The sequence below is a fragment of the Hemitrygon akajei genome, chromosome 31 (genome assembly GCF_048418815.1).
Source record: "Hemitrygon akajei chromosome 31, sHemAka1.3, whole genome shotgun sequence".
Classification (NCBI taxonomy): domain Eukaryota; kingdom Metazoa; phylum Chordata; class Chondrichthyes; order Myliobatiformes; family Dasyatidae; genus Hemitrygon; species Hemitrygon akajei.
In genome coordinates this window covers 2,853,673-2,869,558 of record NC_133154.1, presented here as the reverse complement: position 1 = coordinate 2,869,558, position 15,886 = coordinate 2,853,673, and the positions used below count along the sequence as shown (strand labels likewise).

The 15,886-nt window shown below is 51.1% G+C and overlaps 1 protein-coding gene across 1 annotated transcript in view; it reads right to left on the bottom strand.

Moving 5' to 3' along the window:
- The window catches only part of LOC140719294 (branched-chain alpha-ketoacid dehydrogenase kinase-like), a 33,344-nt gene extending 17,955 nt beyond the window's left edge, over nt 1-15,389 (bottom strand). Inside the window, exons 1-9 of the mRNA XM_073033818.1 lie at nt 14,607-15,389; nt 9,304-9,372; nt 8,899-9,009; nt 8,709-8,756; nt 8,417-8,536; nt 3,227-3,325; nt 2,051-2,124; nt 1,099-1,227; nt 724-813 (exon numbers count right to left, since the gene is read on the bottom strand). Coding sequence (XP_072889919.1) covers nt 724-813; nt 1,099-1,227; nt 2,051-2,124; nt 3,227-3,325; nt 8,417-8,536; nt 8,709-8,756; nt 8,899-9,009; nt 9,304-9,372; nt 14,607-14,816 — 950 coding nt within the window. The 5' untranslated portion in view covers nt 14,817-15,389. The remainder of the gene's footprint in view (nt 1-723; nt 814-1,098; nt 1,228-2,050; nt 2,125-3,226; nt 3,326-8,416; nt 8,537-8,708; nt 8,757-8,898; nt 9,010-9,303; nt 9,373-14,606) is intronic.
- Nucleotides 15,390-15,886: the final 497 nt, after the last annotated feature.

Below are 15,886 nucleotides of genomic sequence, written 5' to 3'. Positions count from 1 at the left end.
CAGGCTTGCGTACCCAGACTGCTAGGACACAATATCCGTGGTCAACTCTGACCGACGGGAGCCCCTCACTTCACCTCTCATTACTCATACAGTCACTCACTGCAGATAAAGGCCCTTCGGCCCAACCAAACCCTGCTGCCCAAAGTGCTCACACAGCTAGGCCCAATCTCCTGTTTTTGCCCCCCAACCTTCCAAACACCTATTAAGTGCTTCTTAAATGGTGCAGTTATACCTACCTCAACCACTTCCATAAACTCTCCACCCTCTTGAGCAAAAAAGCTGCCCCTTAGGTCCCTTTTAAATCCCCAAGTCTCTTCGTTACCCTGGGAAAAGACTGTGACCATCCACCTTCTGTCTGCCCCGCATGATTTTATGAAAGTATAAGGTTGCTTCTCATTGTCCAGTGTTGCCTGGATACCCGCTCCCTCCAACTCAGGCTGTCCAGTTCAGGCAACATGCTGGTAAACCTGTTCTGTACTCTTTTCCGGTTTCAGTATGCCCCTCCCATAACAGGGTGACCAAACTTGCTCACAAAATTCATTGTGTGGCCTCGTGTGCTCACACGTAACTTATGTAGCGAGCAGAGTGTTCACAGGAGTGAGAGATTGTGTGGGGGATCTGTATTAATGTCAGCAGGATACAGCAATGTCAGGGCACTGGGGGAGAGGGGTCACTGAGGGACAGTGTGAGGGAGTGGATCTGCGCTACAGTTTAATGTTGTACCTGATGATAAAGTCGATGTCGTTGTTGGCGATTGTCACAACAATATCTGGAACGTTGTATGGTGTGTCCAGGTGGCTCTCCATGGTGGCCCTGGAATACCACATCCATTTGTCACTCATCCTCAAACACCATCCCGATACAACGTCCTGTCCTCTTGCTCACTCCAGGACAGGACACACCACCCTCTCCCCTCCCCACCCACCCCGGGACCCGGTGTCAGACACACCATTATCACTCCCCACTCCCCCCACGGTGTCTGGACATCAGATCTACCACCCTCTCCCCTCCCCACCCACCCCGGGACCCGGTGTCAGACACACCACCCTCTTCCCCCCCCCCCACCGGGTCAGTGTCTCAATACCCATGAGCTCTCACCTCATGGCGTTCTTTAGCAATTCCGGGAGGATGTAGTCCAGAGGCATCGGGATGTAAGGAAAGCGAGCTGCCACGTGTCCACTGATCCGGACCCGCGGAGCGTTCCCATACTTGTGTTCACAGAGGCGCCTGGAAGGGGGAGAGTGTTTGAAAGGTCATGTACCCTCCCTCATCTCCGTCACCCCATCCCTTCCCAACACCACTCCCCATCTCCGTTACCCCATCCCTCCCCAACACCACTCTCCATCTCTGTCAACCCCTTCCTTCCCAACACCACTCCCCATCTCCGTCACCCCTCCCTCCCCAACACCATACCCCATCTCCTTTGGCTCCTCCCTCACTGTCTCCTTTACTCCTTCCTCCCAGTCTCCCTCACCTACGCCTTCCCATCTCCACAACCCCCTCTCTCTCCTCCAAATTTCTATCAACCCTGCCCTCCCCTACACCCCTTCCCGTTTCCATTACCCCCTCACTCCCCTACACCCCTTCCCGTTTCCATTACCCCCTCACTCCCCTACACCCCTTCCCATTTCCATTGTCCCTCACTCCCCTACACCCCTTCCCGTTTCCATTACCCCCTCACTCCCCTACACCCCTTCCCGTTTCCATTACCCCCTCACTCCCCTACACCCCTTCCCATTTCCATTGTCCCTCACTCCCCTACAACCCTTCCCGATTCCATTACCCCCTCACTCCCCTACACCCCTTCCCATTTCCATTGTCCTTCACTCCCCTGTGCAGGTCCCATCTCTGTGACCCCCCTTCCCTCTTTTACAATCTATCTAGTCTCCATTACTCCCTCCCTCCTTCCCGTAAGCCCTCCCCATCTCCGTGAACCCCCCAACACAGATGCTCCTTCTGGTCTCCCTATGCTTTTCCTCATCTCTCTGACTCCTGCCCTCCCATCGCCATCAATTCTTCTTTCCGATAGCCCCTCCCTGCCAATGACTACCTGGCAAAGTCGACCCATTTCTCGATGATCTTCTTTGGTGACAGACGCGTACAGATGATGCCGACAAAATCAGGCTGGAATTGAAGGGGAAAAGGAGTTGGACAACCAGTGGCATCAACGATCAACGTGGGTGGTAATGCCGACAGTGCGGATAACGGGGGGGGGGGAACAATGAGCTCTCATTGTGAATGGGAAGGGGCAGGGTCCCAGTGGGAGTGAATGGGAAGGGGCAGGGTCCCAGTGGGAGTGAATGGGAAGGGGCAGGGTCCCAGTGGGAGTGAATGGGAAGGGGCAGGGTCCCAGTGGGAGTGAATGGGAAGGGGCAGGGTCCCAGTGGGAGTGAATGGGAAGGGGCAGGGTCCCAGTGGGAGTGAATGGGAAGGGGCAGGGTCCCAGTGGGAGTGAATGGGAAGGGGCAGGGTCCCAGTGGGAGTGAATGGGAAGGGGCAGGGTCCCAGTGGGAGTGAATGGGAAGGGGCAGGGTCCCAGTGGGAGTGAATGGGAAGGGGCAGGGTCCCAGTGGGAGTGAATGGGAAGGGGCAGGGTCCCAGTGGGAGTGAATGGGAAGGGGCAGGGTCCCAGTGGGAGTGAATGGGAAGGGGCAGGGTCCCAGTGGGAGTGAATGGGAAGGGGCAGGGTCCCAGTGGGAGTGAATGGGAAGGGGCAGGGTCCCAGTGGGAGTGAATGGGAAGGGGCAGGGTCCCAGTGGGAGTGAATGGGAAGGGGCAGGGTCCCAGTGGGAGTGAATGGGAAGGGGCAGGGTCCCAGTGGGAGTGAATGGGAAGGGGCAGGGTCTCAGTGGGAGTGAATGGGAAGGGGCAGGGTCCCAGTGGTAGTGAGGACGGTGGGAGTGAATGGGAAGGGGCAGAGTCCCAGTGGGAGTGTGGACGGTGGGAGTGAATGGGAAGGGGCAGGGTCCCAGTGGGAGTGAATGGGAAGGGGCAGGGTCCCAGTGGGAGTGAATGGGAAGGGGCAGGGTCCCAGTGGATGGTGTAGGTTCCCATTGGAAGTCCGGACCGTGGGAATGAACGGAGTGGGGGGGGTTCCTATTGGGAATTCGGCAGGGAAGGGTCCCGGTTGATTGTGAGTGAATGCCAGGAACGAGCAGGACACGGCAGGGTTCCCGGTGGGTACACACTGCCCCCAGGCGTCCAGTCACATTGCCTTCATGCCTACCCTGTCCTCGTGGAGGGCTAGGTGGTGGGTGGCCAGCATCCGCATCCCCAGCCTCGACGTCAGGGTCTTGTCCAGGAACGTTTGGATGACTGTCTCGTCCTTGGGGGTGGAAGAGAGACCGAAGTGAGCTCTGCACCAGAGACGGGATTGATTCCCAACTCTGACGCTGGTTGAGCCTTTTCTCCCCACAGGCACCCTGCTGTCCTCCCGTATCCCAACAACCCTCCCCCCACCACTCCCTTCCCTTCCTCACTTTACTTCCCTCCATACCGTCCCTAATCTCCTCCTCTCCCTGCCTGCCGTCCCATTCCCCTTGTTTCTTCTGGCCCACCAGCCCTCCCCCACATCCTTCCCTTCCACACTCCCCTCCCTCCCTCCCTATGTTTGAAAGGACACCCTCAGCAGAGGTGGGCTTAACAAGGCAGGCTTTGATGACAATTGAGGACTTTGTGGCCAAGTTTACAGATGAAACAAAGGTTTAAATTCCTAATACATGTCAATGTACTGCAACTGGTAGATAAATGATCCTTCATTGGTGGAAAAGAAGGTAGAGTTGAGGTGCCTGCAGAAGGACTTCAACAGATTAGAAGAATAGGCAAAGAAGTGGCAGGTAAGGGAACTGTACAGTCATGCACTTTGACAGAAGTAAAGCTGCACACTATTTTCTAAACAGCAAGCAAACTTTAAAAAAAATGGTGGTGCAAAGGGACTCGGGAGTCCTCGTGCAGGATTCCCTAAAGGTTAACTTGCAGGTTGAGTCGGTGGTGAGGAAGGCAAATGCAATGTTAAGCATTCATCTTCAGAGGACTAGAATATACGCAATGCCGAGGCTTTACAAGGCATCCATCAGACCACGTTTGGAGTAACATGAGCAGCTGTGGTCCCCATACCCAAGAAAGGATGTGCTGGTATTGGAGATAGGTCAGAGAATATTTATGAGAATGATCCTGGGAATGAAAGGGTTAATATAAGAGGAGCTTTCGATGGGGTAGGACCTGTACTTGCTGGAGTTTAGAAGAATTGGGGGGGGGGGGGGTAGAATCTCATTGAAACCTACAGAATACTGAAAGGGCTGGGTAGAGTGGATGTAGGGAGGATGTTTCCAATAGTGGGCGAGTCTACGACCGGAGGGCACAGCCTCAGAATAGAAAGACATCAGTGTAGAAGAGAGATGAGGAGGAATTTCTTTAACCAAAGGGTGGTAAATCTGTGGAATAGGTTCTTGATTAGTAAAGGCATCAAAGGTTACAGGGAGAAGGTAGGACAGGGTTGAGAGGGAAGTTAAATCAGCCATGATTAAATAGCTGAGCAGACCTGATGTGCCGAATGACCTGATTCTGCTCTTATGGAGCAGGGGTCAGCACGGCATCAATGGGCCAAAGGGCCTGTGGGATCACTTTCGTGCTCTATACTTGATGCAGTTTCGGGAATTTAAACCAGGGCTTGCATAGTGGACAAGGTCATAGAGTCGAAGGACCCAAGGGTACAGGTGCGGGCTTTCCTGAAAGTGGGGTCGCAGGTAGACAGGACGGCGTTCATCAGTAAGTACGCTGTGTAGGGAAGTTGGGAACTCACATTGCAGTGGTACAAGATGTTGGTGAGGCCACACGGACTATTGTGTACAGTTTTGTTGGCCCTTCTATCAGAAAAATGTCATTAAGCTGAAGAGTGCAGAGGAGATTTCTAACAATGTTGCTGGGACTTAAGGGATGGAGTTAAAGGGAAACTGGATAGATTGAACCTTATTCCTTGAAGCATAGGGGACGCTCCAAGGAGATCCTTGGAACAGAGACTGAGAGATTTGATGGAAGTATACAAAATTATAAATAAATGCAAGCAGGCTTTTTCCATTGAGGTTGGGTGGGACTACAACCAGAGGTCACAGGTTAAGGGTGAAAGGTGAAAAGTTTAAGGGGAACGTGAGGGGAAACTTCTTCACCCAGAGGGTCATGAGAGTGTGGAACGAGCTGCCAGCAGAAGTGGTGCATGTGAGCTTGATTTCAATGTTTACGAGAAGTTTGGATAGGTACGGGGTAATAAGGGTGTGGAGGGCTACGGTCCCGGTGCAGGTCAATGGGAGAAGGTTTAAATGGTCTAGATGCCTGTTTCCCTGCTGTACTTTTCTATGACTGAGGGGCAACCGTGTTGAAATGTATAAAATGAGTATTGTGGTCATAGCATCCGGAAACCCACAATCTCCATCAGCTCAGGTGTTCCACAAACCTGTGTGCCCAACCCTTTGCTCTACTCGTGATTTTGTGACTTATTTAGATTTGCCGAAGACACCACTACTGTTGGCCGAATCAAAGGTGGTGACGAATCGGCACGAGAGGGAGATTGAAAATCTGGTTGAGTGGTGCCACAACCACCACCCCGCACCGAGCATCAGCAGAACCAAAGAATCGATTATCGACTGCAGGAAGAAAGCAGAGGACCTTGAGCCCTGAGGTCATTCGTGGGTCAGTAACTTTAAATTCCTTGGCGTTACCATATCAGAGACTTGTCCTGGGACCAACACATCAACACCACAAAGACGACTGCACGCTTGTTTTCTTAGGATCATGATTACATTCAGCTTATCATCAAAAACTTCAACTAACTTCTCTGGATGCACAGTAGAGAGCATCCTGACTGGCTGCTTCACAGCCTGGTATGGAAACATCGATGCCCAGGATCGGAGAAGTCCACACAAAGTGGTGGATACGGCACAGTCCATCACAGGCAAAGCCCTCTCCACCACTGAGCACATTGACAAGAAAGCAGCATCCATCATCAAATACTCCCACCACCCGGGCCATTCACTCTTCTGGCAGGTTCGGGAACAGTTATTACCCTCAAACCACCAGGCCCCTGAACCTGGGGGATAACGTCACTCAGCTCAACTCTGAACTGATTCTCCACCTACAGGCTCACTTTCAAGAACCCAGCCACCCATGTTGTCGGTCCAGTTATTTATTTATTTGTACAATCTGTCATTTGTACATTGGTTGTGTACATTTTGTCATAAATTCTACTGTACTTTCTATTTTCCTGTATATCCCTATAGGAAAATGAATCCCAAGGTGACATGTATGTACCTTGATAATAAATTTACCATGAATTTAATTTACAGGAAGGTCGTGATTAAGGACCATGGGGAGTGTTGTAAAACAGAGGTACCCGAGGGAACAGGTATGCACACTGGTCTTCATCGGTCAGGGCACTGAGTACAGGAACTGGGATATTATGTGGCATCATAATAAACCATCATAAAAGAGATAATAAACCTGACTCTGTACAAGATGTTGGTGAGGCGGCACTCGGAGTATTGTGTTCAGTTCTAGTTGCCCAGAAAAAGGGTGGGTGTGATTAGTGTAACACAGGAGGACCCCGGGGAGGGTTGTAGAACAGTGAGACCCAGGGGTACATGTACCTGGTTCCTTGAAAGTGCCATCACAGGGAGACAGAACAATGAAGGTGTTCGGAACGCAAGCCTTCATCAATCAAGGCACTGAGTACAGGTATCACGGGTGGAAGTATATTTGGAACTTTGAGATTTTTTAAAATATATTTAATCTTGCAATGTGACAAAATGGAACTTGTATAATCCCAGAATGCTTTGCTATATGCAAAGTGTGTACGTGACAGGAGGCACGGAATGTTCTGCTCAGGAAGATCGATACATTGATTGGCCTTAAATAGAAGTGAAACAGACTGCAGCTGCTGGGGGGGTCAGCCAGAACAGATAACAGGCAAAGAATTGTATAAAGATGGAGGCTGCCTGCCATCCAGTCTGTTGAGTGGAGGTGGACTGCACCTTGCAAGTAACAATGCACTTTTGAAAAGATCCTCTGCGTTCTTTAATTCTCTGTTGCAAGACCTAGTGAAAGGTACACATTTCAGTTGCATGAGGCTACACTCGGAGCACCGTACGCGGTTCCAGTCGTGCTGCTATAGGAAGGGGTTGATTAAGCTGGAGAGGGAGCAGAACAGATTCACGGGGATGTTGCCAGGACTGGAGGACTTGAGTTACAAGAAATTGGACTGGCTGGACTGTTTTCCCTGGAGTGAAGGAGGCTGAGAGGTGACCATATAGAGGTTTATAAAATCATAAGGGGCCGAGATATGGTAGATAGTTACACAGTGTTTCCCCCTCTTCCCTCCCCTGCCACCCCACCAGGGATGGGGAGTCTAAAAAACTAAGGTAACAGATTTAAGGCGAGAGGAGACACATTTACTTTCACAAAGGGTGGCGGTGGGGGGTGTATATGGGATGAGGAAGTGGCAGTCATTCCTGTTACAATTTTACAACACAGAAGTAGGCCTTTAAGCCCAACTCATTCATGCTGTTTATGAACTGGCCCCAAATACCTGAGTTTGGTCCATATCCCTCCAAACCTGGAGTCCACGGACCCCTCGGTTAATGGCACGGACCTCACCCCCCCAACCCCCGTCCGGCACGGGTCACACCTCCCCCCAACCCCCCGACCCCTGTCCGGCACGGGTCTCACCCCCCCCCGACCCCCGTCCGGCACGGGTCTCACCCCCCCGACCCCCGTCCGGCACGGGTCTCACCCCCCCCGACCCCCGTCCGGCACGGGTCTCACCCCCCCGACCCCCGTCCGGCACGGGTCTCACCCCCCCCCGACCCCCGTCCGGCACGGGTCTCACCCCCCCGACCCCCGTCCGGCACGGGTCTCACCCCCCTCGACCCCCGTCCGGCACGGGTCTCACCCCCCCTCGACCCCCGTCCGGCACGGGTCTCACCCCCCTCGACCCCCGTCCGGCACGGGTCTCACCCCCTCGACCCCCGTCCGGCACGGGTCTCACCCCCCCGACCCCCGTCCGGCACGGGTCTCACCCCCCTCGACCCCCGTCCGGCACGGGTCTCACCCCCTCGACCCCCGTCCGGCACGGGTCTCACCCCCCTCGACCCCCGTCCGGCACGGGTCTCACCCCCTCGACCCCCCGTCCGGCACGGGTCTCACCCCCTCGACCCCCCGTCCGGCACGGGTCTCACCCCCCTCGACCCCCGTCCGGCACGGGTCTCACCTCCCCGACCCCCGTCCGGCACGGGTCTCACCCCCCTCGACCCCCGTCCGGCACGGGTCTCACCCCCCTCGACCCCCGTCCGGCACGGGTCTCACCCCCCTCGACCCCCGTCCGGCACGGGTCTCACCCCCCTCGACCCCCGTCCGGCACGGGTCTCACCTCCACGTACTTGCGGCTCTCGCGGAAACCCTCGGCCAGCATGGTCACCACGTCTTTGTGGTCATCGAGCAGTTGTTGAAGCAGTCGGCAGTACTGGGCCTCAGCCTCAGCATCCTTAATCTGTGAGGGGTGGCGGTGTGGGGGGGGGGGCAGAAGAGGGTTGAGAGTAAGAAAGCTGTCCTTAATCCACTGGTAGGGTCAGTGGGTGCCCGATACAGCCCCACCCCACCCCACGAGGAGGGGAGAGGCTGGTGGGCAAATGGAGGAACGGAGGGGGGGAGATGAGACTCACCGGGGGGAAGTCACTGAGCTTCTGGAAGGCCCGAATGTACAGCTCGTGCTGGAAGAGAAGCGAAATGTCAGGTGGGGCAGAGAGAAGACAGAGTGAAACAACCCCACCCTGTCCGAGAGGCAGGAGGGGCGGAGCCGGGACCAGACCGCGAGGGGACGGAGTGAGGGGAGAGGCTGGACAGCTCACTCACCACCTGCAGGATGGTAGGGTTACAGCCCAGGATGAAGGGCAGGTTACGGATACTCTGGATCCGGTGGGCGATCCGCACCGGCAGCTCCTTTAGCAGGTAGCGGGCACTCTTCTGTCAGGGGGAGAGAGTCCGTCAGATCCTCATCAGCCCGGATCCCCGTCTGTATCTCCCAAAACTAACATGGTCCCCTGTTGTACCCCACCCAACCACTCCTCCTCCCCATCCCAACATTAACAGTACCCCATGCTCATCTTCCCCCACCTCCCATATCCTTGAACCCATCCACCCTCACATTTCACTCTGGTATTCCTCATCCCATCCCTCTCCCTCACCCCCCACCCTCACCCTAACACTTTCCCCTCCTCTCCCCCCCACTTCCGTCCCCTTACCCCACCTCACACCTACCAACAGGTGTGTGCCATCCGGTGACTTGCCAGCGTACAGCATGGTGGTGGGAGTGAGCCGCACAGATGCCTGAGGGGAGAGGGGAGACCCAGTGAAATGTCACCCCCCATTTCGATTTCACCATCCCCGACTCACCCCATCCTCACCGCCCTCCCACTCGAACCGCGACCCGTACAGCAATGAGCCCACAATCTCCATTCCGAGGACAAAGCCGTATTCAAGCTGAATCCTCTCTTGTTCCTCGTTCCCCCATTCTCTGCCCGTTCAGTTTGTCTAAATGCCTCTATCGTGCCGTAAGAAGCCTCTACCTCTACCTGCATGTTCAGACATTTTCAGCACTTCCAGGGACATCTCTACAAATATTACTGAATTTGTACAAAAGTACAATCCAGTGCATAAATACAGAAAGGAACTTCCTGACATTGTATTAGCTTTTAAATTGCTGGATACTGTGTCCAGACATAAAGGACGGACAGCTGGCATTAACTGCATGTACAGAACTTACATTTGCATCTATGAAATCGACACTGAAGAAAGTGGCAGCCCAGTGTACTAAACATAATGGAGAAAGGAAAGTTGTTAAAACAAAAAAAGCTCATCTTTGCTGTTTGAACATTATCAGTGGTTATTCCAGGCACCCGGGCACTTAGTGTTTAAAAAAAACTTGTCCCACATATCGTTGGGAGTTATCGTGTCTCATCGTAACTGCATGTCCTCCAGTGTTTGACATGGGGAGAAAGATGCTGTCTACTCTATCTGTGCCTCTCATAATCTTATAAACCTCTATCAGATCCCCCCTCAGCTTCCACCACTCCAGAGAAAAACCCAAGTTTGCCCAACCTCTCGATACAGCACGTGCCCTCTAATTCAGACAGGAATTGGACACAATACTTCAATCGTAGCCCAGCAGAGTTTGTACAGCTTAATCGCCTAAATCAGAACTTCCCAACCAGGGGCCTACAGACCCCTTGCCTAATGGCATTGGTCCATGGCTTAAGAAAGGCCGGGAACTCCTGCCCTAAATGATGAGCGCAAGCATTGCCATTCCCCTTGTTTACCTCAATGACCGCACCTACTTTTGGGTCATCTGCAAACGTCATTCTCATGCAAACCATCGACATCTATGGCAAACTGCAAAGGGCCCAGCCATGATCCCTGGAGATCACCACTACCTTACCCCGTCACTCTCCGCTTCCTGTCGATCAACCAAGTACCGACTCTCCCTGGATCCCGTCAGCTTCAACCTTCCCAAGCAGCCTAAGATGCAGAAAGTCATCAAAGGCCTTGCTGAAGTCCACATAGACCACGTCTACTGCCTTTGCCCTCACCAAGTTACAACACAGCCTGAACAAGTCATTTGGCCGATGATGTGTCCGTGTTGGTTATTCTAATCAAACGGTTGTCCTGCGTATCCGACGATGACAGGCTGGGAGAGTTTGGAAAGTGGAAAAGCCCTTGCACAGGGCAGTTCCACTCTCTCGACCCCGGAAGTCCGGGTCCAGTGGTACGAGTAATCATCACAACTGGGGTCTTCCTTGGTTGCAGTGCATGACCATTGTGGTGCTAGAGGACAACATCCTCAAGACATCATTAAGAAACTCCCTTCTTTTTATTTCAGATGTGGTTCTGCTTCTGTTGGAGCAGTGGAGGCTACCTTGGTAAATATATTTAAGACAAGGTTGGATAGATTTTTGCATAGTAGGGGAACTAAGGGATATGGGGAAGAGGCAGGTAGGTGGAGATTAGTCCATGGCCAGATCAGCCATGATCTTACTGAATGGTTGAGCAGGCTCGACGGGCCAGGTGGCTGATTCTTACGTTCTTATCTACATTGTGGCTGTGTGTTTTCAGGCCGATTGGGCGATCTGGCATGTTGCTGTCTCCGAGAGGGTTCCAGGAGGCTGCAAGCAAAGCATGGAGGCCAGGGAGCCAGGAGATGGGGTACGGGTCCAGGATCGACTCCATCTCTCGCCGATTAAAGTGCTGTTGAAGACTGAAATCATCGAGGCATGTGTGGAAGGTGAGCGAGCGTTCAGCGCTGTCTACCGGCCTCCTGCTCACTACTGCCGGAGGAGGGCATCTGCCTCTCTCCCCTTGCGCTCGCGGGTCTCGAGGGAAGGTCCTTGCATTTGAATAACCTCTCTCTCCCTCAATGCTGTTGGGGGATGGTGCCCGAGCAAGGTTTAATCAACATACATTACAGATTGGGGACTCCAATTCACCTTGTGATGTCTTTGATTGTTTTGCTGCTAGTTCGGCCAATTTCTGAATCAGGATGACGGACAGATAATGAACACTGAGCTGAACTGGACTGAAATGCCTTTTTATTTTGTGTTTTATATTCTGCGTTTTCACTTTTTGCTGCGGTTTGAGCAATTCTTTTCTTTTTGCATGGGGTGTGGGTGGGGGTTGATGATTTTCTCTCAATGGATTCCATGGTTTTCTTGGCTTCTTAGCTGTGGGAAGACAAATCTCAGGGTTGTATACTGCTTACCTACTTTAACAATAAATGTGCTTTGAATCTTTGAGCAGCACCTTAACTAAGAATTCAAAATCCATTGTTCCCCTCTATCCACTGAGCTCATTTTATCCTCAAAGAACTCCAAACAAAGCTCTTCATATAAAAACCCATTATTTTGAATACCGCAAGCTCAGGGAATGAAGTCCAAACCTATTCAACCTTTCCATAAAAATCATCCTTGTAAATCTTCTCTTCACTCTTTCAATCTTACTGACATCTTTCTTGCAGGTGACTAGAATGCACACAATACTCCAGCTTCAGCCTCACCAACGTCTTATACAAGCTCATCAAAACATCTCAGCTCCTAGTCAATGCTCTGATTTATGAAGGCCAATGTGGCAAAAGTTCTCTGTGATGCCAGGTCACTCATACAGCGTAGAAACAGGCACTATTGACTCTATAGGGGTTTGGGAAGAAACTGCAGCACAAGGTGGTGGGGGGGGGGGGGGAGAATTTCACACGGTCCGTCACAGGAAGAATGTGAAAACTCCACAAACAGCGGCGGAGTCGATCATTAAGGACCCCCACCACCCAGGTTAGGCCTTGTTCTCATTGCTACCGTCAGAAAGCCTGAAGACACACACTCAATGATTCAGGAACAGCTTCTTCCCCTCTGCCATCCAAAGTCTGAATAGACACTGAAATCATGAACACTATCTGACTATTTATTATTTCAATTTTTCCGCTACCTATTTAACGTATATATTAAATAAAAATATATATACACATACGTGTCCATGCATATATACACTGTAATTTACAGTTTCATTTCTTTATCAATGTACTGCTGCCGCAAAGATGACAAATTTCACGGCACACACCGCTGATACTAAAATCGATTCGGATTCAGATACGTGCATGCACAACGTGGCAGGGGAGACGATGGAACTCGTAACTCTACACCTGAGCAGCATTGTGTATACACACTGTTCCACAGTGGCAACTATCCAGAAGCAATTTCTCTCCCTCTGATCCTCTCTCCAATTACTTTTCACTGATGACCTCTGGGTTTTCGACCTTGCTGTTTCCAGAAATAGTCTCTCTAATCACAGCCTTCCAAAGGACACAAAGAATAAATCAGGCATCTCCTGTTGTGTATTTAATATTTCAGTAATATTTGAGTAATCTAGTGCGTATATATAGTTTGATTAAGCATTATTGTACAAAACTATAATAAACAGGGACAGCACATCCTTCCTTCGGAAGGAAAATGCTCATAATCTTCCAAACGTGGTCACAGCCTGGAAAAGAAACCCCAATGCCTCCTAACTGAAAATCCTTTCAAAAGATAGAGGATTTGGGCCCAGTCCATCATGGGTAAAACCCTATGAACCACTGAGCACGTCTACACGAAGCACTGCCGTAGGAAAGCATCATCCATCATCAGAGATCCTCACCACCCTAGACTTGCTCTTTTCTCGCTGCTGCCATCAGGTAGAAGGTACAGGAGCCTCAGGACTCGCACCACCAGGTTCAGGAACAGTTACTACCCCTCAACCATCAGGCTCTTGAACAAAAGGGGATAACTACACTCACTTGCCCATCCACTGAGATGTTCCCACAGCCAATGATCTCACTTTAAGGACTCTATCTTGTTATTTCATGTCTTTGTTATTGTGGTGAACTACATATAATTGTCTGGACACGCCCCCCCCCCCCACCGCTGACTGCTCCTGTGGCTCTTCCCATGGACCCCGGTATAAAGGCGATTGGAGGCACAATCCCGGCCTCAGTCTCCAGGATGTTGTGTGATGGTCACTTGCTGCTTGTGCTTTCTTCCAGACAATAAAAGCCTATATCTCGCCTCACGTCTCCGAGAGTTATTGATGGTGCATCAGTTATTTTTTGCTATTTATATATAATTAAACAGTTTGCTATTTCTGCACTCTGGTTGATCTTTCATTGATCTTGCTATAGTTACTATTTGTAGATTTGCTGAGTATGCCCACAGGAAAATGAATCTTAAGGATGTACTCTAGAAAAAAAATTTTTTGAACGTCAGCACCTTATAAATCCTCAGCTGTACATTCTTGCTCTTATATTCTAGTCCTCTCAAAATGAATGCTAGCATTGCAGTTGCCTTCCTCACCAACGACTCAATCTTCAAATTAATCTGAAGTTAGTCCTGTACTAGAACTTCCAAATTCACTTGCAACTCTAATTTCTGAATTCTTTCATTTTCAAAATAAGTCACAGAATAAAGGTCATAAAGAGGCCCTTCTGCCCAACTTACACATGCTAACCTAGCTGACCATCTAAGCTCGTTCCATTTACCCATATCACACTAAACCTTTTCTATCCACATACCTAACCAATTGTTTTCTTAATGTACCAACCTCTACCACTGGCAGCTCACTCTATAAATGGACCACCCATTGACTGAGTTGCCCCTCAGATTCCTTTTAAACCTCTCCCCTCACACTGCACGTCTTCTAATTTTCTGGATCCCTGCGCGTTCTATCTATGACCCTTGTGATTTTTTTACACCTCTATAAGGTGACCTGTCATTCTCCTATGCTTCAAGGACTACAGTCCTAGCAATCTCAACATCTAAGTCAGTAGGTCCAGACCTGGCACCATCCTTGCCAATATTATTTGCAATGCTTCGAGCTTAACGACTTCCCTCCTAGCAACAGGTGATATAACCTATCCACAATACTCCAAATGTAGCCTCACTAAAATTGCCTACATCTGCAACAGAATGTCCCAACTCACAGAACCAGTCTGTGACTTCACTGGAGAGGCAGAGAAACACAGGACTAGGGCAAGGAGTAGTCTTTACCTTCTCGGCCGCACTGTCGATGGCGGTTTGGTTGTAGAAGGTGCTGACGGCCTTCGAGCGTTCTTTGGTCATTTCATGGTGATGCTGGTGCTGGTGGTGGTAATGATCACTGGCCGAGGTGGACCGACATCTGAAAGAAGTGGAGACCAGAGTGGTCCATCTCCAAGTACCAGCCATCCCCATCCTGGCCAAGCTCCAAGCTGCCACCATCTTGCAACCCAACACAATCCAACCAAGACTCAAAGTTGGGAGGATCTTTCAATGTTTGAAGAGTAAATCCACTTAAAGTTGGATTTTATCGAAGAGTAAGGCATTCTGTAGACAAAGTTCTTCCATTGTGCTCTTCTTGGCTCGGAAATACCTAGCCCTCATGGAGGCGAAAGTCAACAAACGAGTTAGCTCCAAATGGTCAAGGTCGCCATCTTGAAGTCTCCCCTCTCCCCTTCCGGGTCTTTTTCCTTCGCCCACCAAGGTCCGACAAACAGCGTGCGCAATGACGTCACTTAACCCGGTCTCCCGCAGCCTCTGCGTGCTGGCGTCACGGCAGGCCGCAGGGTGTTTCTCCTGAGAGACAGGTAGTTAGACCAATCAAGAGAAGAGATGGCAGGTTAGTGCCGGAAATTCAGCAAATCGCTGGCGGCAGCGTTGAGGGGCAGGTCGAATGAGGGCGGGGTGGAGGGCAGGTTGGAAAGTCGTGAAAAATTAATTACGGCTCCAACGACCAGGGAGGCGCAGTTTCAATATGAAATGACGATACAGGCCCCGGTGAGGGAAAGAGGCGGGGTCGAGCTAGGTTTGGACGCCCAATTACGTGGCAGGGATTCCTACGCAGATCCAATAAAAGCTAAAGGAGGGAGAGGGAGCAAACAACAGGGTACGACCAATCACATGGAGGGGCAGGTTTTATCGTGAGCTGTCGATCAAACGAATAGAATCAGGAGACGTAACCCGTGACGCAGAGACTGACGTAATTCATGGCTTCATTAATGCAAATGAATTTCTAGGTGTTGGACGAGTTCAGCAGAGTCCTGAAGGTCTTGGTCTGAAATGTTGACTGTTTTCTCTATTCTTACTGTGTTCCCACTGCATTCCGTGCACATTAATCATGGTTTCAATGGGTAATTGGCAGGTTTTATCCAGAACAATGTACAAGAATACTTGTCTCCCGGATTTCCAGCATCTGTTACTGTGTCTTCCGTTATCCGGCAGACTGTTTGATTGGCAGGGCATGATGACCAATCGAATGAGGAGAGACTCATACAGTTGAACCAATCGGGGCT